This window comes from Coffea arabica, chromosome 10c, assembly GCF_036785885.1.
Source record: "Coffea arabica cultivar ET-39 chromosome 10c, Coffea Arabica ET-39 HiFi, whole genome shotgun sequence".
In the NCBI taxonomy this organism is placed as follows: Eukaryota; Viridiplantae; Streptophyta; class Magnoliopsida; order Gentianales; family Rubiaceae; genus Coffea; species Coffea arabica.
Window position 1 is genome coordinate 11,734,600 of NC_092329.1, and position 24,338 is coordinate 11,758,937.

The 24,338-nt window shown below is 37.0% G+C and overlaps 2 protein-coding genes across 2 annotated transcripts; both read right to left on the reverse strand.

Annotated features, from left to right (window-relative positions):
• Nucleotides 1-2,785: 2,785 nt before the first annotated feature.
• On the reverse strand, nucleotides 2,786-5,714 carry LOC113713902 (protein NRT1/ PTR FAMILY 5.10-like). Its single transcript, XM_072068441.1, has 5 exons — nucleotides 5,542-5,714; nucleotides 5,173-5,318; nucleotides 4,743-4,960; nucleotides 4,244-4,671; nucleotides 2,786-4,097 (listed from the first exon to the last, which is right to left on the reverse strand). The coding sequence occupies exons 1-5, from the start codon at nucleotides 5,559-5,561 to the stop codon at nucleotides 3,281-3,283; spliced, it is 1,629 nt and encodes a 542-aa protein (XP_071924542.1). The 5' UTR covers nucleotides 5,562-5,714; the 3' UTR covers nucleotides 2,786-3,280.
• An 11,988-nt stretch (nucleotides 5,715-17,702) lies between these two features.
• On the reverse strand, nucleotides 17,703-21,266 carry LOC113713903 (protein NRT1/ PTR FAMILY 5.10-like). Its single transcript, XM_027237706.2, has 4 exons — nucleotides 20,942-21,266; nucleotides 20,110-20,327; nucleotides 19,139-19,656; nucleotides 17,703-18,666 (listed from the first exon to the last, which is right to left on the reverse strand). The coding sequence occupies exons 1-4, from the start codon at nucleotides 21,111-21,113 to the stop codon at nucleotides 17,841-17,843; spliced, it is 1,734 nt and encodes a 577-aa protein (XP_027093507.1). The 5' UTR covers nucleotides 21,114-21,266; the 3' UTR covers nucleotides 17,703-17,840.
• Nucleotides 21,267-24,338: the final 3,072 nt, after the last annotated feature.

Here is a 24,338-nt window from a genome sequence, read left to right on the forward strand (position 1 = left end):
AGTAACAGGAATTGAAGAAGAGGAATTAGGAAAATATTGATTAAGGAGTGGAGAAGATGTCACCGCATTTGAAAATTGTTCACTGGATTCATTCACTTGAATACTTTGATGTTGGAGTCTCATGTCTTCCGCTTCAACTTCCTTTTCAACTGTATCTTTGGATCCTCCTTCTTGAGACTCTTGCAGTTCCATATCACTTGTCAGGATAATTGCACTCTCACCTTTTTTAGAGTCATTGATGGTCTGTGAGGGCAAGTCTGACATGAATGACGATTGTTGAGACTCTTGCAGCTGAAAACTCATTGACCCCTCTTCATAATTAACGTTAGAGTTATCCCACCATCCTTGATCATACCGGTTTGAATAAGGGTCATACCACGTTTGAGATCGAGGTGAAGAATCTCCAAATTTTTTTTTGAGATAGTCACTCAGGTAGTCTTGATATTCGGGGCACATACCGGTTGAATGATCCCTGGCATAACAAATTTCACAGGTTGCAGCAGCCATTCTTTCTCTAACAGAGTTTAGTGCCTCTGCATATGCAGACCTCACAAAAAAACTAGCCTCATTGCCTTCCCCGGAAATAAAATCCAGTATATCACCAAAATACGGAGTGTAAGAAGCCATAAACTAAATAAAAAAATGTAAACAAGATGAATTGAAAAAGAAACAAATAACTAGCGCCAGTCCCCGGCAACGGCGCCAAAAATTGACAGGTTGTCGAAGCCTGTGCAATGATAAATACCTGCTCAAACTAAAAGTAGTTTCTGTAGATAGTGGTGAGCAGGGTCGAATCCACAGGGACTGGGAGTAATTATTTCTTTTCAAGCTCACAGTGACAAGGGGAGTGTTTTTATGCAGAAGGTGACAATCAAAGAAATTCAACTAAAATAAAAAGCTACTAAAAATTAAATAACAAATTACTAAAATCAAATGAGTGATAATTAAGGATCTAGCCAAGGAATAACTTCAGCAAAGGTGCACCTAATTGATCATCGATAAGCAAAGGCAATTCCAATTATTTACTAATAAATAGGTTATAACTGCCAAACAAGCGATGACAGTCAACCCCTCCTTACTGTGTCGGTGATCAAGGTACGCCCGTTAATCACTGCTCTAATTGAGAAATAATCCTATGTACGCCCGTAGAATTTAATTCCTCAATTGCCTTACGTATTAGAGGAGCCCTATTCTAACCAAATAACGCACTACCAGGGTTATTTTAGATTAGCCCGCGTATTCCCCTGACACAAACCCAATCATGCCAGTTATCACTATTTTGAGACAATTAAACAATTACGGATTTAACACCTCAATTGACAATAGATTATTAAATTAACTAATTATCCGGATCCAAGACAATCAATTAATTAAACAACCATAAGCACTGCAATCAGGGAATATGCAAATACCAATAAATAAGAGAAAAAGATAAAATTAAATCGATCTCACAAGTTTTAGGCAATCCAAAGCATCCATTGTCTCTTGACTAGAGAAAGAAAATTAGTTCATAATTGATGAACTAAATCCGCCAGAAATCGTTGCAAAAGCTGCGGCCATCAATTGGGAAGCTGGGCGAATTCAATTCGTCTATTCAATAAAGAAAGAAAGCTACAAGAGTCCACTGAGTGTGTTCGCTTTTGCCCGACATTCGGAGAAGAGAAATTGAATAGGCAGAATCAAAGACATAAGCTAAGCTCCTCAGCAATCTTCCATGCGTAAGAAAAAGCTAACTAACAAAGACTAAGAAGAAAAGTCAACAACTGCGGCTAAGCTACAAGACGAAAAGCTCTCCAAAGAGAAATCAAAAGCTAAGCTTCCGTAGTGCTAGTCCTATGCTATTTCTATATTTCCTATCTCCTCTGCGGCGGCTCTCCTTCCGGAGAGGAAGAAGCCGACCCCTGCCTTCAGCCCTTCGTTGCTCCTTTTAATGCTTTTGTCTTCGGCAATTACTAAAATGGGCATAAGCTTGCCTTTGCCAACAATGCCCCTGGGGTGAGCTCTGTGCCTTAGACTCCTTTTTTGTCAAATTAGCACTTGTTATCATATTTTCGTTCTACTCCCTGGAATATATGCAAAACACTAAAAATGAGTAGAATCCATCAATTAATCCACATCGGGTCAGGTAATAGGGAAAATTAATAATAAAATAAATGATAAAATTACACCCTATCAAAACTCAGTTGACAGCATTAATATCTATACTCTACCTGGCAAATGATTTCATTGAGATTGAAGTGACGGGGTGAAGACACAAGAAGTGATGTGGAATAATGTAGTGTAGCAATTCTGAATTGAGTGTGTCTTGGAGCCTATAATCGGAGTTAGAGAGACGGTTACATGCTTGAAAACTAACCCTGCTTGACCTTTGCTGTCCGTGTACTACGTAAGACAAACACCAACACCAATTAAGCCTTCCAAACTACTCTATAAGTGAACATATGAATCGATTAATTCTGTTTGGATTGGGATTTTTTGAAAAACAAGTTTTTCAATCATAATACTACGGTAATACACAAATAAAAAAAAATCAAAAAACCAAAAACAATTTAAAAAATACCAAAAATACAAAAAAAAAACAACCTAAAAAATATTTTAAAAAAAAAAACAACTTCAAAAATACCAAAAACATAAAAAACAACCTTAAAAATACCAAAAATATAAAAAATAACCTAAAAAATAATCTCATCTACAGTAAAAGTTTTTTAGTTACATTGTTACAGTAAAATATTTCAAAAACACCTCTAAAAACAGCTAATCCAAACGGAAATTAAAGTTCAAACGCTTTTCTTTATGGTAATGTTCAAACTCAACCCTTCAAAATCTAATTGAACCCTCAACATAAGCTTTTAAATTTTTCTCGGAGAACTCCAAAGCTAGTTGTTGCGAATTCTATTGCGCTTGTTTCACCCCTTGAATAGTTGGTAAGATACTAGAGCACTAGTGAAGTCTACTAATGAAGTCGTCATTCATTAATTTCCTATGAGGATCATTTACAAATTTAGCATCGCTTCTAAGTTCTAATTACAGTGCCAAAACAAGAGCGAGCAAGGTTTCGAATGAGCACCTAGTACGATCTAATTAAGTTTAACTCAACCTTCCCTCTTTCCCCAAAACTTTAACAAATGAATAGATGCTTCAAAAGAAGTTGCATGGATCAACTATAGAAAATTATCTTATACTGTTTTTGAAGCAAACGAAGGGAATGATAGCTTCCACTTCATCTTATCCTAACTAATTTATGCACTTGGCACATTCTTCTGCCAGCCAAATACAAATATTATGGTTGAAAATTCTCTTTAGGAGCATTTTCCTCGTAGTCATAGGATTTTGCCAAGCATGCAAAGAGTACGAATCCAAAAATACCAATTCCAGCAAGAAGCCAATAGAAGTAATCAAGGTGTGCCCGATTCAAGTTATCAGAAAACCAACCGTCTCTTCCATTTTGACTTGTAGCTTTCTGAATGGCAGAGATGAGAAAACCACTCAAGAAGTTTCCTGTGCCTGCAGCACCAAAATAAAGGGAGAGCCCCAAACTCCTTAATTCAGTAGGAACCTGATCATAGAAAAATTCCTGTGAACCTACAAGAATGAACACATCTGTAAGGCCGATCAACGTGAACTGAGGCACCAACCACCAGAAGCTCATGGGAACTGCTGCATTTGGAATATCAACCAGACCAAAATCTTCAGCAGTTTTGAGTCTTTTCATTTCAATCAGAGCAGCAATAACCATATTCATGACGGATATCGCCATCCCAGTTCCCATCCTCTGCAGCATTGTTATGCCAGTGGAAAAATTTGTGATTTTTCTTGCAATAGGGACAAAAATTTGATCGTAAATGGGAATGCAGAATGAAATAGAAAGGGCAATGAAAGCCCGCAGCGAGGCCGGTGGTATGCTAAAACTTGGCCCTAATGATCTGTCTACTGTACTTGCTTGCTTAGTAAACAATGTGGAGACTTGAGCCATTGCTATTGTATAGGTTAAACAAGTAGACCAAATAGGAAGCAGCCTTAGAAATATCTTTGCCCCATTAGTCTTGGTGGTAATTGCTTCCCCTGAGTCTTCTGCTGCAGGCAAAACTTTGATAAACCTGACAAGAAAATTCTTAGCTTCGCAAGGTGTCAACTATATAGACTCTAACAAATCAGTTAGGGGGATATAGACTTGATTGCCACTGATTGACACGAGAATTCGCTAAATACAGTTCTTTTCTGAAAAAAAAAAAAAGAAGTATACCTTTGACAGATGCTCTCATTCAGGATTTCATCTGCATCGTTCTGTCTGGCAGAAAAGTGATAAGTTCTATTACCTATTTGAAATAGGACCAAACCAATTTTCATAGCAATAAATGGAATCCCAAAACCAATTCCCCAATTTATGTTGTCCTGAATGTAGTGTAAGATCAAATGTGCTGCAGTAGCACCTATGCACAAGCAACAGAGCCACCAGTTGAAAAATGAGCTCTTGGCTTTTTTCTCATCTGGATGATTTCCATCAAACTGATCAGCTCCAAAGGCTTGAACGCATGATTTATATACTTGTCCTAGAGCCACCAGATATAGTGACACAAAAAATAGAATCTGAGCCACTATATCTCTACCTTGAAAGGTTGAAACGCTGATCAATGAAGTAGGTACTGTTGAGAGGGTCAAAAGGCCTAGTCCCTGGAATTTCTCCCATTTTAAGAACGACAAGTTCATTGACAAAATTGAAAGGAAGACAACAAAGTACTCACCAAGATGTAAATAACAGAAGCAACGATGATTGCCTGATAGCGGCCAAGGAATGAATCTGCAAAAAATGATCCAAAAACTGGTACAAGTGAAGCAACACCGATCCATGTATTGACATTTGCAGCTGCTGTTGCTATGGATTCTCCAAGGGGCCCAGTAAGGTAGCTAATGAGATTTGATTCTATTCCAAAATATGCAAACCTCTCAAGACTTCCAGAAACTGTACAAAAAACAAAGCCAACTGAATCAACACATAAACCTAACATCCTGGTTTTCCTGAAATGCAGACGTTGGGAAGATGTGAACCATCTAGCTTTTGGTTATGAGATAGATTCACACATTCCAACCTTCTTGTGTAGCAAGTGAATATAGAGACCAAAGAATAAAAAATGGGACTAAAGAAAGAAGCAAAGAGCTAAGATATTGTCTCACCTAGAATGAAAGATGCTGATCTCCAACCACCTGATTCGGATCGCTTAATTGCATAACCTTGGTAATCAGCATAGCCATCCACTACTTCATCCCTCTGAAGAAAGGGAATTTGTGTTTGTGCTTCCAAGTTTCTGCATCCATCCATTCTAGAGATAGTCAAATGAACAAGGAATCAAATCAAGATAATGGATCAGTCAATCTGGAGGTACGCATAATATATAATATCTGTCTACGAGGAAACATTATATCCCAAATTTGATTAGAAGCTCAGCATTGATTATAGCTAAAGTAACCTTACTCTTTACAAACGTGCAGTTAATTAAATTCCAGATTTTAAGTATTTAATGAATTAAAGCAGATTATGCTGACCCTAGCTGATAAAAGGCCATGTGGGCTTAAATGACAGCTTAAATTCATCTTCCCTAAAATCACCATCGAAAATTCTTTATATTAAGTGGATCTTGCGGTTTGGTAGCATGATTAAGTAATGGTAACAAAGGCATGCTTCTACGTCAGCAACATTGATGGAGTAAGAGTAAAGCAATATGGGGAAAATATCTTGTCAATCAACTAGGAAGAAGAAAAATGCCTCCTTTTTTCTGTTTTCATTAACGATGGAAAGAATCTAATCAACTGTGCCTCATGCTTTTCTATGAAAAGGTTTTCACTTGTGTGACATTCATGTTCACGGAACAAGTTAAGCAGGGCAGTTTGATGAACCTTCCGTAGATTGTGGAATCACTTGCTTTGCTTTGAAGAAACTAAGTAGCTCCATAATTTATGTAGCTTATTTAAAAAAGAATTAAGGTAAATTACTTATTAGCCCCTGTGATTTTATATAATGTAAGATGACCACGACATAACTCCTTGTGGTTTTATGTAAAGTAGAAAATGGACGAAATACAAAATAAGTTACAGCGTTCATACCAAATGTACTTTAGAAGTGCATATGATAAAATTTTCATATCTATGTAACCCGCTTATGGTTTATATAGATATTCACTTTATCTCTCTGTCATTTTTACATTTATTTACATAATCTCCCCAATGCTTTTGTACAAAGTGATTAAACCATCAATTGGTTTAGCATTTAAGTAAGTGCACTATTAGTATTTCAACTAATGACTTTACATAGGGAGTAAATAGTATTTAGTGTTTTTTTTTTGGGGATAATATTCGCTGTAGGGATAAATACAGCTTTCCTATAATCATGGGACAAAAGCAAAGCAGCTGTGTGCAACCGTGCAAAAGTCAAAAGAAATCAACTAATAAAGGATACTCTCTATCTTTATGATAGCTCTAGCTATGACTTTTTTACTCAAGTGAAAAGGAAAAAAATAATTCAGCCTTTTATGTTTGTTTTGGGAGTGGAATGAGTTTCATTCTTTTAAGGAGTTGAATCAATATGAAATCCACACAAGAAGTACGGAATGATAAACAGCAAGATTCAACATTTTCATTTAAATTGAATGAATGCCATAGTTACAATAGATATGAATATCCACTTGAACTTCATGCATATTCCTACCCTGTATATTCATTTACCACAATTTTGATGCCAATTACTCCAAGGCTACACCCAAAGAGATAAATAGTTTGTTGTAAATGCAACAAAAGATAGAATTGTTTTTTCTTTTCATTGAACGAAATGAAGTGCTAATATTTAGCTCACAATTTGATATACACCTTTTTTTTTTCCAATTTTGGTTTTTAAAGATATTCTAAATCTTGCAAGGGGAAGGAAAAAGGGACGATTTGAGTGTAAACATCCTACATCGCTTCCATTGACTTTAATTTTGAGGGCACACACCTTTAATTCAAAATCAACAAGAGTTACTTGCACACATGTTCTAAATTTTAACTTTTGTCCTTTTGAAAATTCTCACATTTAGATATAAAAGCAAATGAGAACATTAAAAAAATATTGATGTTTTAAAATCAGAATCTAATGGTCAAATGAAACACTTTATTAATGTTTCTACGCATCTACTTGTCTAATTACTCAATGTTTTGGATCCTCTTCTTTCTAGGAGCATTTCCCTCATATTTGTATGAATTGCTAGGTGTGCATAGACAACTAACCCAAAACCCCAACTCCAGCAAGCGACCAATAGAAGTAATCAAGATGTGCATGATTCAAACTCCAGCATGATTCCATTTCCACTTGTCACTTTCTCAATTGCAGAAATGAGAAAACTGCTCAAGAAATTTCCTCTACCTAAGGCACCAAAATAAAGAGAAAGGCCTACACTCCTCAATTTGTCAGGTACTTGATCGTTAAAAAAAAAAAAAAAAAAAAAAAACTCCTGCATGCCAACCTGATTGAACACATCTGCCAAGCCAAATATCAATAATATGCACTGAAGCACCAAGCACCAGAGGTCATAGGAACTGTTGCATTTGGAATTTTAACCAGACCATAATTTCCAGCATTTTTGAGTCGTTTCATTTCAACCCACTTGGGATCCTCGGTGACATGTTTTCTATGCCAACTCAATGCCACCAATAGTGTTGCGTCAAGTGTCATGTTATTATTTACACTTTAATTTTCTAATAATTCAATTTGACTTGGTTTAACACAAGTGTAAATAATAATATAACACTTGGCGCAACACTAGTGGTGGCATTGGATTGGCATAGAAAACATGTCACCGAGGATCTCAAGTAATTTCAACCAGAGCTGCAACAACCATGTTAAGGACAGATATGGCCATCCCAGTTCCTATTCGCTAACACTTTGTTATACCGGAAGAATATCCTGTAACCTTTCTTGCAATTAGCACAAAAATTTGATCATAAATCGTAATGCCGAACAAAATAGAACAAGTGATGAAAGTCCTTAGTGAGGCTGCCGGAATGTTAATAGCTGGGCCTAATGATCTATCCACCGCACCTGCTTGCATGGTAAAAAATGTGGAGGCTTGAGCATATGTATGTTAAGCAAGTATTCCATATAGGAAGCAGCTTTAAAACGTTCGTCTTGTTAGTCCTGTTGGAGATTGTATCGATGTTTTTTGCATCACCATCAGCTGCAGATAATAACATCCTCGAGAAACCTAACCACAAATATTCTGCATTAGTTATGTTTCAATAATCATTATTTGATAAACCAATTAGGAAGAAAAGCAAGAAAAGAAACCCTTGTTTTTATCTCAAAAAATCATTAGCCTTCTCCAATTGATTTTTACCCAAAAAAGAAAATTAAGAGCAGTATGAAAACAGGAAATGTAAGTTCAATATCTATAAAATTCCATGAAAAGTAGAATGAGAGTAAGATATATTTCCTTACCTTTGGATTTTAGAGCTTCGAGGATTCTCGTTGCTGTATGAAGCATCTGTCACTTGAGCGAATTGTGCATGGATTCGCTCATCAGGGATTTCTTCATCTTTATTGCGTTGCCTGAGAGCAAATCGATATGTCTTACGTCCCATTAAAAACAGGACCCAATTTATGTTGTCCTGAATGTAATGCCACAGATTCTCTAAGTGGCCCGGTAAGTATTAAGATTTGATTCTATTCCATAACATATAAATCTCTCAAGACTTCCAGCACATGAAAGTGAATGAAGCCAATTCAATCAATATTTCTAGTTTCTGATCAGCCAATAGAAAGGTGGACAAAAGAAAGAGCAGAGAGATTTCCTGACCAAGGATGAATGCTGCAGATTTCCATCCTCCAGCTTTTGATCGATTCGGTGCATATCCTTTATAATCTGTATAGCCATTGACAACATCAGAGTTGTGAAGAAGAGGAATCTGGGCTTCCAAGGTTTTGGTTTCCATGACTATGGCTACGTTAATCATCGAATGATCATTTTCTGAAGTCCCATCTACGATTGGATTATAGCTAGTTCATTATAGAATTTAATTATTGAATAACCACTTGTTTAGTTTCTATTCAAAACTTCCAAAAAGGAAAAAAAGAAGAAGATTGTATAATCAGTTCAACATCAAGATGAAATTATTGAAGTTTGCTAGTATAGCTCATAATTGAGCCAAGTTGATAATGTTATTATCCTTTGCTTAAAATTTTGCTTCGGCAGGGTCCGGCTCTTACTCGAGGATGAAAATTTGGTTCAAAACTTTTCAAGGCATCACATGGAGGAGTAGAACTTGTAACCTCTCATTGGTATTAGCAACCCGCTTATCAGCTGTCTCAAACTCATTAGTTACTACTCTCTCACTTTGAACGGCTTCCTTTGAATCAATTTTTCAAAGAAAAGGAAAAGGACCAAAAAAAAAAAAAAAAAAAAAAGAAGTTGAGAATCGATCTCATATATTCCTTTCTCCTTGGTAGGGGATTTTCATATTCTGGTTTCAAGCAAGTAATAGCTGTTGACTGGCAGGGGAATCATTCATTTAAAAAACAAAAAGGAAAAATAAATTTAAAAGAAACAAATGCACTTTCTTATTTGCATAATCATTCATCCACTCTCACTAGCAATCTCTCTTCTTCTTCTTCTTCTTCTTCTTTTTTTCCTTCTTTTTTTTTGGGCTAATGTTATCCATTAGGATGACAATAGTTGGACAAAGTAAACCAAATTCCATAACTAACGGGTTAATCATATATATGTAAATAGACTGAAAAACAGATTAGATTCTATCAACTAGAGAAATAGCACCAAGCCCTTCAATCTCTGCAGGTCAATAGCTAACCTGAAATAAGAATTTCAGGTGATTGAAGCCTTGAATTATTTGAGTCCTGAAATAAGATTTTCAGCACAATAAATATATTGAAATTGAATAATTTCAGCCCAACAGCTGAAACCTTGATAGGTCATAATTTGTTGCTAAATTTATAATTATTTTTACCTAGATTTTAGCCAAATATTATTTTAATTGATTGATTCTACTTATATTTGGTATTTGGTACTAATTGCAGGAAGGTGGAGCAAAAAGAGATAAAAAATGTGATTTTTCAAGAGTTTTCTAATTCAAAATGGAGTCTACGTGGATTATTGACAGAAGATTAGGAGGAAGTCTATTTGGTTTAAAAAAGTTAAAAATTAGGAAAATCAATTCCTTCAATTTCGTGGCTACCAAAAGGAAAAAGAGGGAAGTATTAGACTCCTAGTAGGTCTACTTGGCTTGGCATGAATTTCTATTTGGATTTGCTATGTGGGGACCATCGAGAGAAAGCCACGGTGGTGGACCTTTGTATTTGGACTTTGGCTAATTTGGATAGCATTGTAATTGGTCTTGATTTTGCTCCTTTAGCCGACCGAGAAAATAGGAAAAGGGAAGCCGGATCCCGCGTGATTAAGAGTTGAAGGCAGCAACAAATTCGGTTCTTCTTTTCACGGCAGAAATAAAAAGGGCACAATTGCTTTTGTTCTTATGACTTTTTTTTCTTTGGCTAGTTGGCCGATTTGGCCAGGAACAATTTTGTAAGGTTCGAATAGCTCTTTCGCATGGTTGTTCTCCATTAATGGAGGACTAACCTCTTAATTCTAGTGAAGGGGACAACTGAAGACTTGGTTCAACAATTACTGTGAGATCTAATTTATTTTAATTGTTTCCTCCATTTATTGGTATTCATATGTTTCCTGCTTTTAACTGTTATAGCTCTTGTGTATGATTGATTAGTGCGCAATAATTAATTATTCATACAGGCTATTTTGCTAAATAGAGGTAATTGAATCCGTAATTGTTCGTTATCTCTATCCCAGTAGAAACTGGCGTAATTGGGTTTATGTCAGGGAAACATACGATCTAATTTAAACAAACCCTCGTAGCGTGTTTGTTAATTAGGATTGGGTCTTTCTAATTATTAATGCAAATCAGAAATTAAATCCTACGGTCGTACCTAGGGTTGTTTTTGGGTTAGGAAAATAGTTAACGGTCGTACCTTAGCTATCGATAAATTAAGGAAGGGTTGGTTGTTTAGCGCGTGCGAGACAACTATAACCACTCTATTAATAAATGTTGGAATTACCTTTGAATCAATGATCAGTTGCATGAACCATTTCTGAAGTATACCCTTGGCTAGAGTTTCTCTCATTTATTTCTTTTAATTAATTATTTTCTGCAGTTAATTTGTTTAGTTGGCATTTGATACCAAAACCCCCCATTAATCTTGATTTGAAAAGAAACAAATATCTCTCCAGTCTCTGAGGAGACGACCCTGCTTACCACTATCTACTAGTTAGAGAACTCAGTTAAATAATTAATTCAGGTATATCGGATTAAGCAAACTCTTCGGGAACAGGGTGAATCAAGTAACCCATTGCACACCTAGAGTCCCTGCTCCAGTACTCGGATTGATTATTGACTGATTTAGGTGGTAGTTAGGTTTTATTTATTATTATTGCACAGGTTCGGCACCTGTCAATTTTTGGCGCCGTTGCCGGGGACTGGTGTCAGATTAATTTGTTTCTTTTTGAGTTCATCTTGTTTTTATTTTTATTTATTTATTTTTCTCTTATTATTTTTTTTATTATATAGTTTATGGCTTCTAACACTCCGTATTTTGGTGATATACTGGATTTTGTTTTCGGGGAAGGCAATGAGATTGATTGTTTTTCTAAGTTTGCATACTTAGAGGCAATAAACTCTATTAAAAAAAGAATGGCTGCTGCAACCTGTGAAATTTGTTATGCCAGGGATCATTCAACCGGTATGTGCCCCGAATATCAAGATGATCTGAGTGTCCCATTCAATAATTATGGAGATTTTTCACCCTGGTCTCAAACGTGGTATAACCCTAATCCAAACGGGTATGATCAAGGATGGTGGGATAACTACAGTTATGATTATACAACAGGGCCAATGAATTTTCAGCAGTATGAGTCTCAAGAGTCATCATCTATGTCAGGTATGTCTCTTGAAGAGATAGTTGAATTAACATATCAAATTCAACAGGAGACACAAGTGAGCAGGCGTAACCTAGCAGATCAAATGGAACAATTGACATCCAGGATAGAGCGATTAGCTTCTCACCTTGAAGAATTGCCCTCACAAATCAACATTAGCCTTAAGGAAGATGAGAGTGCAATTATCCGGTCAAATGATATGGAACTGCAAGAGCTTCAAAGAGACGAATCTAAAGATGCAGTTGAAAAGGAAGTTAATGTGCAGAAAATGAGCTCCCAATATCAACCCGTCCAAGTGAATGAATCCAGTGAACGATCTCCAAATGCGGTGACATTTTCTCCACTCCTTAATCAATACTTTCCTGACTCCTATTCTTTAACTCCTGTTACTGAAATTGATTTTATTATATCAGAAAATTTAAAATTTCATGACAGGAATAAGTTAAGAGTGGAGATGGCAAAATATCTTGAACCAATAAATGCAAGTGAGGGAGAAGTGAGTGGAGAATGCAGATCATTGTTGACTTGTTTAGCACCATTTACTAGTCCATGGAAGCCCGCAATTCGTGTGCTCAAGGATTACTCTATCTATGAGGGTTACCAGGATCACATTGAAGATGAAACACTGAAGCGAGCCACAAGATTTTATCCTCCATGAACAAGCATAGCATGTCTAGCCAAAGACATTAAAGAAAGGCGCTGCTTGGGAGGCAACCCAAGGCTCTTTATTTTAGTTTTCTTATGTTTTGGGAGTTTTTGTTAAGTGTTAGTTGCATTTAGTGATTTGTTGTTTGGTGGCAGGGAATTAGCGGTTAGGCGTGCCCACGCCAAGTGGTCACGCCTGAGAAAAAGGAATTTTCGCTCAGGTTCTGCGAACTCCATAGTAGTTAGACGTGCCCACGCCAGATGGTCACGCCTGACGGAGGAAATTTTCGTTCAGGATCTGCGGACTCTATAGCAGTTAGACGTGCCCACGCCAGGTGGTCACGCTTGAGGGAAAGGAATTTTCGTTCAGGATCTGCGGGCTCTATAGCAATTAGACGTGCCCATGCCTAGGCCAGAGGTTCCTTATTCTGAAAAAAAAAAAAAAAAAAGAGATAAAATTTTTACAAAAGCAATTTCAATTTTTGGAGAATTTCGGTAAGACTAGTTAAAAAAAAAAAACCATTTTATTTTCTTTTCCTTCTTTTCTTCTTTCTTTTCTTTCTTCCTTCTTCCCCGCTGCCCCTGCTTTCCCCTTTTCTCTTGTTCCTTCAACCAGAGCTGCCGGCGATGAGCGCCTGCCCGAGCTCTGCGACAGCCGCGCCACCAGCACACCGCACTCCAGCTCTGCGCACCACCACCGCCACTCCAGCTTTCCTCCTGTTTTGTCTGCTATCCTCCTCCGCCACTGCTGTCGGCTATCTCCACCAGCGGTCAACCTCCTACTTCCTCCCTCGCGCGCAGCTTTCGCCCACAACCAGACCACCTCACGGTCCACTTCGCTGAGGAGCCGCGCCGCCGCCTGCTCGAGCTCCACAACCACCGCTACCAGTCATCACTGTCGCACGCTGCCAGCGCCGCAGCCCAGCCCGCGGGCCTGTTGCCTTCCACCAGCTCAGGGTCGCCCCCACCTCAGCCACGCCAACATCCCAATCTCCCTGGTGCCAGGTTTTTCTTAAATAATTTTCTGGTCCTCGATTCCAATTTCTTGATGTTGATGGGATCTTGATGATTACGATTTCATTGAGTAAATTTGTTGGATAACGCAAGAGATGATTTGAGCATTTTCTGGGTTCATTTAGAACTGAATTGAGGTTAATTGCTGCTCGATTGTTGGCCGTTTGATTTATCGTTTGCCCTGTGACTCACCAGTGGTACTGGTTGATTAATTTTAAAGTTTAAGTTCTTGCGGTTGAGTTGCTGCCATTGAATTTAATTCTTTCCTGTCTGGGCACCAGTGGTACGGGTTGGGGTATTATAACTACATTTGTTGATACTTGGTTCTAGTTGGTGGGCTACTTGATTGAAAACTGCCAAACATTTTGTTTTAGTTGTAGTCCAAATTCTGAACTGCTATTTCTGGTTTTGACGGTTTCTTGGCTTATTTGCTAATTTCGGTTGGTTGAGTTGTGTAATTTCTTGTCCAATTGGAGCCATTTGGACAGATTTTGGGTGGGCAAATTTTGTCGCTCTCTGTTGATCTTTGGGAGGCATTTCTGACCGTATTCTACGTATTCAAATTGGTCGAATTCACTGCTTTGTTGAGGTTATTTTTGGTATCACTTGAGTTCTACTTTGCTGATTTCTGTCTTGCGTCCCTTGAAGTGCCTTTGGTTGGGTATTTTCTTCATTTGTTTGTTGAATTGGAAGGCTACTGTGCCACTTCCATTGCTTATTGCTGTTGGTGGCGTCTAATTGACTTGCTGGGAGTATTTTACCTTTTGATTTCAATTGCTAAATCTTTAGAGCATTTGTTTCAATTTTGGACTACATTGTTCCTGCATTTGACCCAATTGGAGCCACCAGTGAGTATTTGCTGGTTTGATGTTCTCTGTTGCACTCTAGTTCGCCTGGATCAAGACGCACGTCGAAGCTCTCCTTCCCTCTACAATCTTTCACTGCCGCGCACTACCGTAGCACCATTTTCACTCCACCGTTCCCACCTATTCCATAGCCGCCCGAGACCTTCCACCACGTATTCAGGGAAGTCCCGTTGCCCTTCGCCTTGCTATTACTGTTTATTTGTCACATTGAGGGCAATGTGTGATTTAGGTGTGGGGGGAGTAGTATATTGGCATTTTATTGAAAAAGTGCAAGTGTAGGCATTTTTGTTGGAATTTTTGTTTGACTTTGTCGAATTTTGTCCAATTTTTGCCTATCTTTGTGCTTATTTGTGATTATTCCTGATAAACGATGGTTGGATGTTTCAAATTTTTCTATTGCTAAGATTTTACACTTTAAGGTGTTGAGTATGATATGGTTGAGTTTAAGGGTATCTCTTTGATGAATATTTGAGATTTTGTGACTTTTGTACTTTTTGGTTAACTTTTCTAAGTATTGTAAATATTTGTCTAGCATTTTTTGTGCAAATTGGTTCAACTATTAATCTTAGTTCTCCATATTTAAGAAATGAAGCGGGTATGTGTGATTATTAATTTGGTGCTTATTTATGAATAGTATTAGGCTATACTCCGCTAGTATCGTTGCCTAGTAACCGGGAGTTTTCACCACAAGTGTCGACTTTCGCGTCAAAAAGCGACGATAACTATGAGTATGTGGTTTTTAAACGATGATGGCTGAGTAACCGGGCTCCTTCATGTGGCCAATGTTGGAGTTCGCGTCAAAACGCTTGAATGGCTAAAAACTATGCATTCCCCCGGAAAAAAAATTCAATCAAGCGTGGGGATATTTTAGAAAAAAGTGCTAATAGTGAAAAATATGAATGAATTGCTAGCCCGCTGACCCATGAATTTTATTGTTGAGATTTTGCTTAATAGTCGAACCATTTGCTTATGGATGCTGGTTGAATATTTTATATTTTTAGATTAGTTAGTCATAAATTGGAAGAGTTCTTAATTTTGAAGGCTAACTGGAGAGATATTGCTTGAGAAATTACCACTAATACTTGACATATAATTTAATTGTATCTTGGCAATAGAAGATTTGAGCAATAGCTATTATTTGAATTTGATTTGTTGTTCTCATGCTTGAGGACAAGCATGGTTTAGGTGTGGGGGAAATTGATAGGTCATAATTTGTTGCTAAATTTATAATTATTTTTACCTAGATTTTAGCCAAATATTATTTTAATTGATTGATTCTACTTATATTTGGTATTTGGTACTAATTGCAGGAAGGTGGAGCAAAAAGAGATAAAAAATGTGATTTTTCAAGAGTTTTCTAATTCAAAATGGAGTCTACGTGGATTATTGACAGAAGATTAGGAGGAAGTCTATTTGGTTTAAAAAAGTTAAAAATTAGGAAAATCAATTCCTTCAATTTCGTGGCTACCAAAAGGAAAAAGAGGGAAGTATTAGACTCCTAGTAGGTCTACTTGGCTTGGCATGAATTTCTATTTGGATTTGCTATGTGGGGACCATCGAGAGAAAGCCACGGTGGTGGACCTTTGTATTTGGACTTTGGCTAATTTGGATAGCATTGTAATTGGTCTTGATTTTGCTCCTTTAGCCGACCGAGAAAATAGGAAAAGGGAAGCCGGATCCCGCGTGATTAAGAGTTGAAGGCAGCAACAAATTCGGTTCTTCTTTTCACGGCAGAAATAAAAAGGGCACAATTGCTTTTGTTCTTATGACTTTTTTTTCTTTGGCTAGTTGGCCGATTTGGCCAGGAACAATTTTGTAAGGTTCGAATAGCTCTTTCGCATGGTTGTTCTCCATTAATGGAGGACTAACCTCTTAATTCTAGTGAAGGGGACAACTGAAGACTTGGTTCAACAATTACTGTGAGATCTAATTTATTTTAATTGTTTCCTCCATTTATTGGTATTCATATGTTTCCTGCTTTTAACTGTTATAACTCTTGTGTATGATTGATTAGTGCGCAATAATTAATTATTCATACAGGCTATTTTGCTAAATAGAGGTAATTGAATCCGTAATTGTTCGTTATCTCTATCCCAGTAGCAACTGACGTAATTGGGTTTATGTCAGGGAAACATACGATCTAATTTAAACAAACCCTCGTAGCGTGTTTGTTAATTAGGATTGGGTCTTTCTAATTATTAATGCAAACCAGAAATTAAATCCTACGGTCGTACCTAGGGTTGTTTTTGGGTTAGGAAAATAGTTAACGGTCGTACCTTAGCTATCGATAAATTAAGGAAGGGTTGGTTGTTTAGCGCGTGCGAGACAACTATAACCACTCTATTAATAAATGTTGGAATTACCTTTGAATCAATGATCAGTTGCATGAACCATTTCTGAAGTATACCCTTGGCTAGAGTTTTTCTCATTTATTTCTTTTAATTAATTATTTTCTGCAGTTAATTTGTTTAGTTGGCATTTGATACCAAAACCCCCCATTAATCTTGATTTGAAAAGAAACAAATATCTCTCCAGTCCCTGAGGAAACGACCCTGCTTACCACTATCTACTAGTTAGAGAACTCAGTTAAATAATTAATTCAGGTATATCGGATTAAGCAAACTCTTCGGGAACAGGGTGAATCAAGTAACCCATTGCACACCTAGAGTCCCTGCTCCAGTACTCGGATTGATTATTGACTGATTTAGGTGGTAGTTAGGTTTTATTTATTATTATTGCACAGGTTCGGCACCTGTCAAACCTCCTACGTACGATAAAGTCAGATTACAAGATATGACATACAGAGTTTGGTGAAAGAAAGGTGCAAATGTTGCAGTCAATCAACAGCTTTAAGCATATTTTGTTCTTTCCCATTTCATCAATAGTAGTTGAACTAAGCACAAGAGAATCTCCAAAGTTGAGATGCTTTGTTAAAAATCCATTCTAAAATTGCTTTGCAAGTTAAAATTTAACTGAATTACTTTTGATATTTTAGTGCATAAACCACATTTGTGAGAATTGTTCTGGCCATTTCTATATATTTCAAGGGCCTCAAGACACAAAATAGAATCTGAAATTACAACCATCAGTTTTTGATCCAAGATAAGTCAGGCTACTCAATATTTTCCTCCATAATTTGATGTCAGATAACATGAATCTACATCAAGAACTACAACGAAAACAACCAGCTCAAAAATAGGTAGTAAATTTTTAAATGAGTGAAGGATTGACGTACCCAAATTCTAGAATCAAATCCTGTATCTTACACATTGCTCCTGTCTGTCCTTGGCAATCCTACATAATCATCTTAACTATTACAGTTACAGCCAATTCAGGCAGTGGAACGACCTTGACCATTATAGGCATAAGAATTTGCATAATACAAGAAGGCTAAGAACTCCACCATACTAAATCCAGCAAGTAACCAGTAAAAGTAATCAAGATGTGCTTGATTCAAGTTACTGGAAAACCAACCACCGACTCTGCTGCCGCTGCTTGTGAATCTCTCAATGCTGGAGATAAGAAAACTGCTTAGAAAGCTCCCAATTCCAAAGATGCTCAGAAAAAAAGAGAGGCCTATAGTTTTTAATTCACTTGCCATTTGATCATAGAAAAGCTCCTGCAAACCAACCACAGTGAAAACATCAGCAATTCCGGACAATATATACTGAGGCACCAACCACCAAAAACTCATAGGAACCGTTGCGTGTGGCAGATCAGCTAAACCATTCCATTGAGCAATTTGAAGTCTCTTTCTTTCAACAAGAGCAGCAATGATCATTGAAGCAGTACATAGAACCATTCCTATTCCAATTCTCTGCAGCTTCGTTATCCCTGATGGCCTTCCGGTAATAGTTCTTGCAGGAGGGACAAAAATGCAGTCATAAATAGGGACAAAAAGGATAATGGAAATGCCTGTTAAATACTGAAGTGAAGCAGCGGGTAACACAAATCCTGAACCTATTGATTTATCCATTGTAACCCCTTGTTCTGTGAACAAAGTGGAAGTTTGTGCAAACACAACAGCATATGCCAAGGATGTAGCCCATATAGGAAACAAATCTTTAAGTGACTTTAATTCTTCAATTTCACAGACTTCGGACACATCCTTGTACTTCTCAAGATCATCTTTTTCCAGCAAAGCTTCATTGAGAAATCTGTACGTGGTTAAAAAGATTCAAGATCAATTCAAATTTTTGAATAAATTATTGGTGGATTATAGGCAATGATTTAAATGAATGTTGAACTCACCGAAACTCATTTTTGTCAAAATTCTGATAAAGGACCATTTTAAAAACCAACATTTTGTACATTGAGCTGCAATTAAATACATTTAGAGGTTCATGAACCTCCATGAACTTTCTCCAAGTTTCAATAAACATGGTAGTTCTAATTTATCAGCTTAAAATAACAGAGTTTTTTCCGATGTTAGTTGTATCCTACCAACAACAAAATCTAAATGCAGAACAGAAGAATCATATTCCACATTTTTTACAAGCACAAGCATGTCTTTTAAGTATTACTTTTTTTTTCCTGTAGCTTCATCTTCATAGGTTGAAGTCTCAGAAAGATGCCATAAAGACACAATAAGAAAAGACATTCTCACTTATGTAAGTAGTATCATCTTACTCATATTGCTTGGATCTTGCTTCATTGACTGTTGCATGTACTCCTTCACTAGACTTTGATGAAGGGACAGACTGCCTATACTTAGCTCCTTTAGCAAACAAATTGCCAATATTTGAAAGGGAAAACTTCTCTTCATCTTTCACTTTATACCTATAAGTCTTACTGCCAAGTAAGAAAACGAGTAGGGCGACTGCAAGAGAGATGCATGGGATCCCGAAGCCAAGAGCCCAACTAAGGTTATCTTGAATATAGTTTAAGACCAATAGTGCACTCAAAGGACCTGCACATAAACCAAAATACCACCAATTGAAGAATGAACTTTTGCTTCTGCTCTCTTCTGGATCTTGTCCATCAAACTGGTCCGCTCCAAAAGCGACAATGAATGGCTTGTGCGCCCCCTGGCTAAGTGCTATTAAATATAGAGAAAAGAAGAAGAGAATAACTTGTAATTGGCCAGGGGAACATGATTGCATGCTGATGTTGCTTTGGCAGTTAGATATGGTTAATAGGCCAAGTGCCTGCAATTCATATCAGTTGAATTAGTACAATTTAGCAGTCAGGATGCACAATCATGTAGCTATTTGTCAGCATCTTTCATGACCATTCACTGGTTAGAGAGAATTTAGATCATATTTTCACTCTTTAAAGATTAACTGGTGTCTCCAATCTCGATTACCTATTTTACAGTTTAGCTCATATGTTCGCGAAATCAAAGGGTAAGATCCTAGACAGCGAGGATGTGGTATTAGTGATCCTCCTTCAAAAGGATTAGATCCTCTGTCTCTATCAAGGGTTTCCTTTTGGAATTTATCAACAACATAACGACTTAGTAATTTGCTCAGAGACTTGTCACGGAAAATCCATTTCACAACAACAATATCAAAATTGCACTACTTCACAATGGTTTTAAATATGACTATCTACATCACATACATTGACACAGACAAGGGTTCAAAACAAAAGAAACCAACCAGGATGTAAATCACAGATGCAACCACGATGGTCCGATACCGGCCTAGAAATGAATCGGCCACAAATGCCCCCACAAGCGGCAGCATTGCTTCGGCGCCTGTCCAGATGTTAACATTGGCAGCTGCAACGGCTGTTGACTGCCTAAGATGACCCGTAAGGTAAGTTATAAGATTGGAACCTACTCCAAAGTATGCAAACCTCTCTGCTACTCCAACACCTGCCATCCAATTCATAAACTAAAACAGCAGACATGCAAAGTAGTACTACAAGTTTGGGTAATTACAAAAGTTTTGGTACATGTATGATGTATTATAGCATAATCTAGCTATAGTTCTTCCAGAATTAACTATTTACGCAAGACCGACTTGATATAAAAAGAGAAGTGAAGAGAGATCGACTAACAATGGTTAATCCTTTAATGATGAATTTTTGCTGCTTCAAGTGTGGAAATATATGTGTACAAGTATAAAGACTAGTGTTATGCAAAGATTCTATGATCAAATCACTAGGCTAGTTTTCTTGCTTCATGATTATCTTAGCCTAATATTGTGCAGAAAATCCAAGGAAAAATCATAAATAAATAACTAAAATAACACGAATTAAATAGTAAGTAAAAGTTTAAGAAAAGTAGAGGTGCAATTTCCAAGTAAGTTATCAATGTGATGAAACAAGTTTTTTGTTAAAAAAATAATAACAATAATAAATTTTTCCATTTTGCACTAGTTTAAAAAAGTTTCTTAAGTACAAGATGAAAATGAGATGCAGCCATTAATTCACCTACATAGATATTCCTGGTTTCATTAAGAAGGAATTGATAGGAATTAATCTCACCTATAATGAAATAAGCAGATTTCCATTTTCCTGATTGGGATCTTTTTGCTGGGAGACCTTGATAATCTACAACACCATCAATCGTATCATGATGACAAGCTGAAACTTCTTCATCAGAACTGGGAATATCTGCAGGAATGATGGCTGATCCAATAGGATCAGTACTGGCCATGTCTGTAGAACTTCCGAGTACTGGTACAAAACTAGACTAGAGAGTCCACCCCAAAACTGGCACATTGGATTTTCAACGAAATTCCCACAATCCCAGCTTGAAAATCTGAGGAAGGAAGTTGAAAAAGCCATTTAAGCTTGGCAAGACCCTTCGGCAGTGGGCGGGTGGATGGGTGTATACGGGTTGCATGCCTATGCAAGCATGCATCAAATGCTCAACACTTGTGGGAATTTTTCCTTTTTTTTTTTTTTAAGGGAAGGAATTTTTCTAGTCATTTTCGGTTAAGAAGTTAATACTACTCCACCATTACTTTTTTGGTCCAACAAGCTAAAGTTTTTTTTTTTTTTGGATGGGGATCCTGAAAATTGGGCTATATTATATGTGTGCTAATGGCTATCAAGGACCATTTTGGACTGCCCCTTTCTGATTACTCATTGCAATGTGTTTATCCTCAGCCCAACTGAGACACCTTTTCTTTTTAATTTCTTTATTTTCTTACAGGTGAAAATTGTCAAAAACAGAATGACAGGATGTCGAAGCCTGTACAATAATAAAATTAAACCTAATTCCCAGTTGAAATGACCAAAACCCAATTTCAAGTACTGGAGCAGGGACTCTAGGTGTGCAATGGGTTATTTGATTCATCATGTTCCCGAAGAGTTTGCTTGATCCGATATACCCGAATGGAATGGTTATTTTTGCACAAATAATTATGAATTCGTAGACATGGCAAGTAGGGTCGTATCCACAGGGATTGGGTATATTTGTTTCTTAAGAAATCCAAAGTAACACAGGGGGTGATTTTGTAGGAACGATGACAATCAAATACTTCAAATAAGAAAGTAAAAATAAATAACTAACTAGAAATTAAACCACAATTCACTGAACTTAGAATAACAATAATTAAAGGCCTGAATCAATTAAAACAAGAAAACAATTAAAAGTAAAATAAAATAGGCAACTACAAATCAAATGGGCAATTCACTAAAATCAAAATAATATTAATTAAGGATCTAGCCAAGAAGTAACTTCAGTAATGGTTCGCCTAATTAATCATCGATACAAAGCCAATTCCAATTATTTACCAATAAATAGGTTATAACTACCAAACAAGCGATGGCAGTCAACCCCTCCTTACTGTGTCGGTGATCAAGGTACGCCCGTTAATCACTGCTCTAATTAGGAAATAATCCTCGGTACGCCAGATTTAATTCTCCAATTGCCTTACGTATTAGAGGAGCCCTATTCTAACCAAATAACGCACTACCAGGGTTATTTCAGATTAGCCCGCGTATCCCTCTGACACAAATCTAATCGTGCCAGTTGTCATTATTTCAGGACAATTAAACAATTACGAATTTAATGCCCTAACAATAAGTTACCAAATCAATTAATTATCCGGATCCAAGACAATCAATTAATTAAATAACCACAAGCATAGCAATCAAGGAATATGCGAATACTAATAAATAAATAGAAAGATTAAATTAAATCGATCTCACAATTTTTTTAGGCTAACCAGAGCCTTCGTTGCTTCTTCACTAGAATGAGAGAATTAGCTCATATTCGATGTGAAAAACCCGCAAGAAATTGTAAAGAGAGCCGCAGCCATAGTCCCTTGAAATTGGGGAAGTTCAATTGTTCAATTACGAAAGAAAGGAAAAACTGTTGCAATACAACTGATTGTCAGCATACGAAGTAGGCAAAGTAGCTTCAAAAGCTAAAAGGGAGATAAGTCAAAAAGGTTAGCTAAAGCCAAAGGTCCTCCATACGAGAGGGAAAAGCTACCCAAGGAAAGTCAAAGACTAAAGCTTCCAAGCAGTCCGCCCTCTCTGCTGCTCAATTCCTATCTATTCCCCCCCTTTTTCCTTTTGGCGGCACACCAGGAGAAAGAAGCCCTTCATCCGTCCTTGCTTCGCAGAAATTACCATAGTGGGCATGATGTCTTCTTTTCAAAAAATGCCCCTGGGACAAGCTCTATCATTTGGACTCCTTTTCTATCAAATTGGCACCTGTTATTATATTTTCGTTCTACTCCCTGAAATATATGCAAATTACGAAAAGTGAGTAGAATCTATTAATTAATTCATATCAGGTCGGGTAATAGGGGAAATTAATAATAAAATAAATGATAAAATTACAGACTATCAATTCCCCCCACACCTAAATCATGCTTGCCCTCAAGTATAAGAAAAGTACACAGACACCAAAATTTGATAATGGTCATTGCTCTATCTACCGACTTGCCAAGATATCAAGAAAAACCATATATCGAGCACTAGTGATCAAAATCCGAGAAGTATCCCCCCAATTAGTTTCTAAACTGCAAACTCCTTCAATTTCCAAATTAGCTAATTTAAGAAAAAGGAATGGCACATAACATTTATCAGCAAACAATCCAAATATTAACCAAAACCTCCATATTCAGTCCATAAATGGGCAAGCTGACCTCTAACATACTACACAACCTGCACTTTTCTGTTTTTTTTTTTAATTTTTTTTCATTTCCAATAATAATAACAATAACACAAAAGACTTAGTCTCTAGCCGTTGGAGCCTTTTGAAGCGAACTTCAACATTTTTAGATGAAGAAACCCAGTTACTCAGCTCTCACCGCTATACGTCCACGTACTCATAAAAAGTACCATCTTTTGACGCGAGAATCGACACTTTTAGGTGCAGATTCCCGGTTACTCAGTAGCAACTAATAGCGGAGTACAGTCAAGGTTATTCACAGCCAAACAATGCAAAAACGTAAAATAACAACACTAATAATCACGCATAGGAGCAGCTCGCCTCATTATTGCCAAACATGGAGAACTGGAGTCAATATTGGACCAGTTCACATTAAAATGCCAACAGTCATTCCCTATGCCTAGAAAAGTTAACAAAGAAATCAAAAGAGCCAAACAGTCCAATATTCACCAAGGAGATATCTTGGACCCAACCACATTAACCCGATACATTTTTATTTTAAAAACTTGGCAAAAGTAGAATTAGAGTCAATAAACCAACATCCATTTTTTTTTCCATAAGAGATAAGCACCAAGAAAAGAAAATAAGCAACTAGAAATAAAACTAACAACTACTAAAAACTAAAAACACTATAGACCCCCCTCACACCTATAGGACACATTGTCCTCAATGTGTCAAATAAAAAGCAAAAGTGAGAGAGAAAGCAATCAAACTACCCTGAAACCGAGTCAAAGAGGTGGGCGAGGTGGA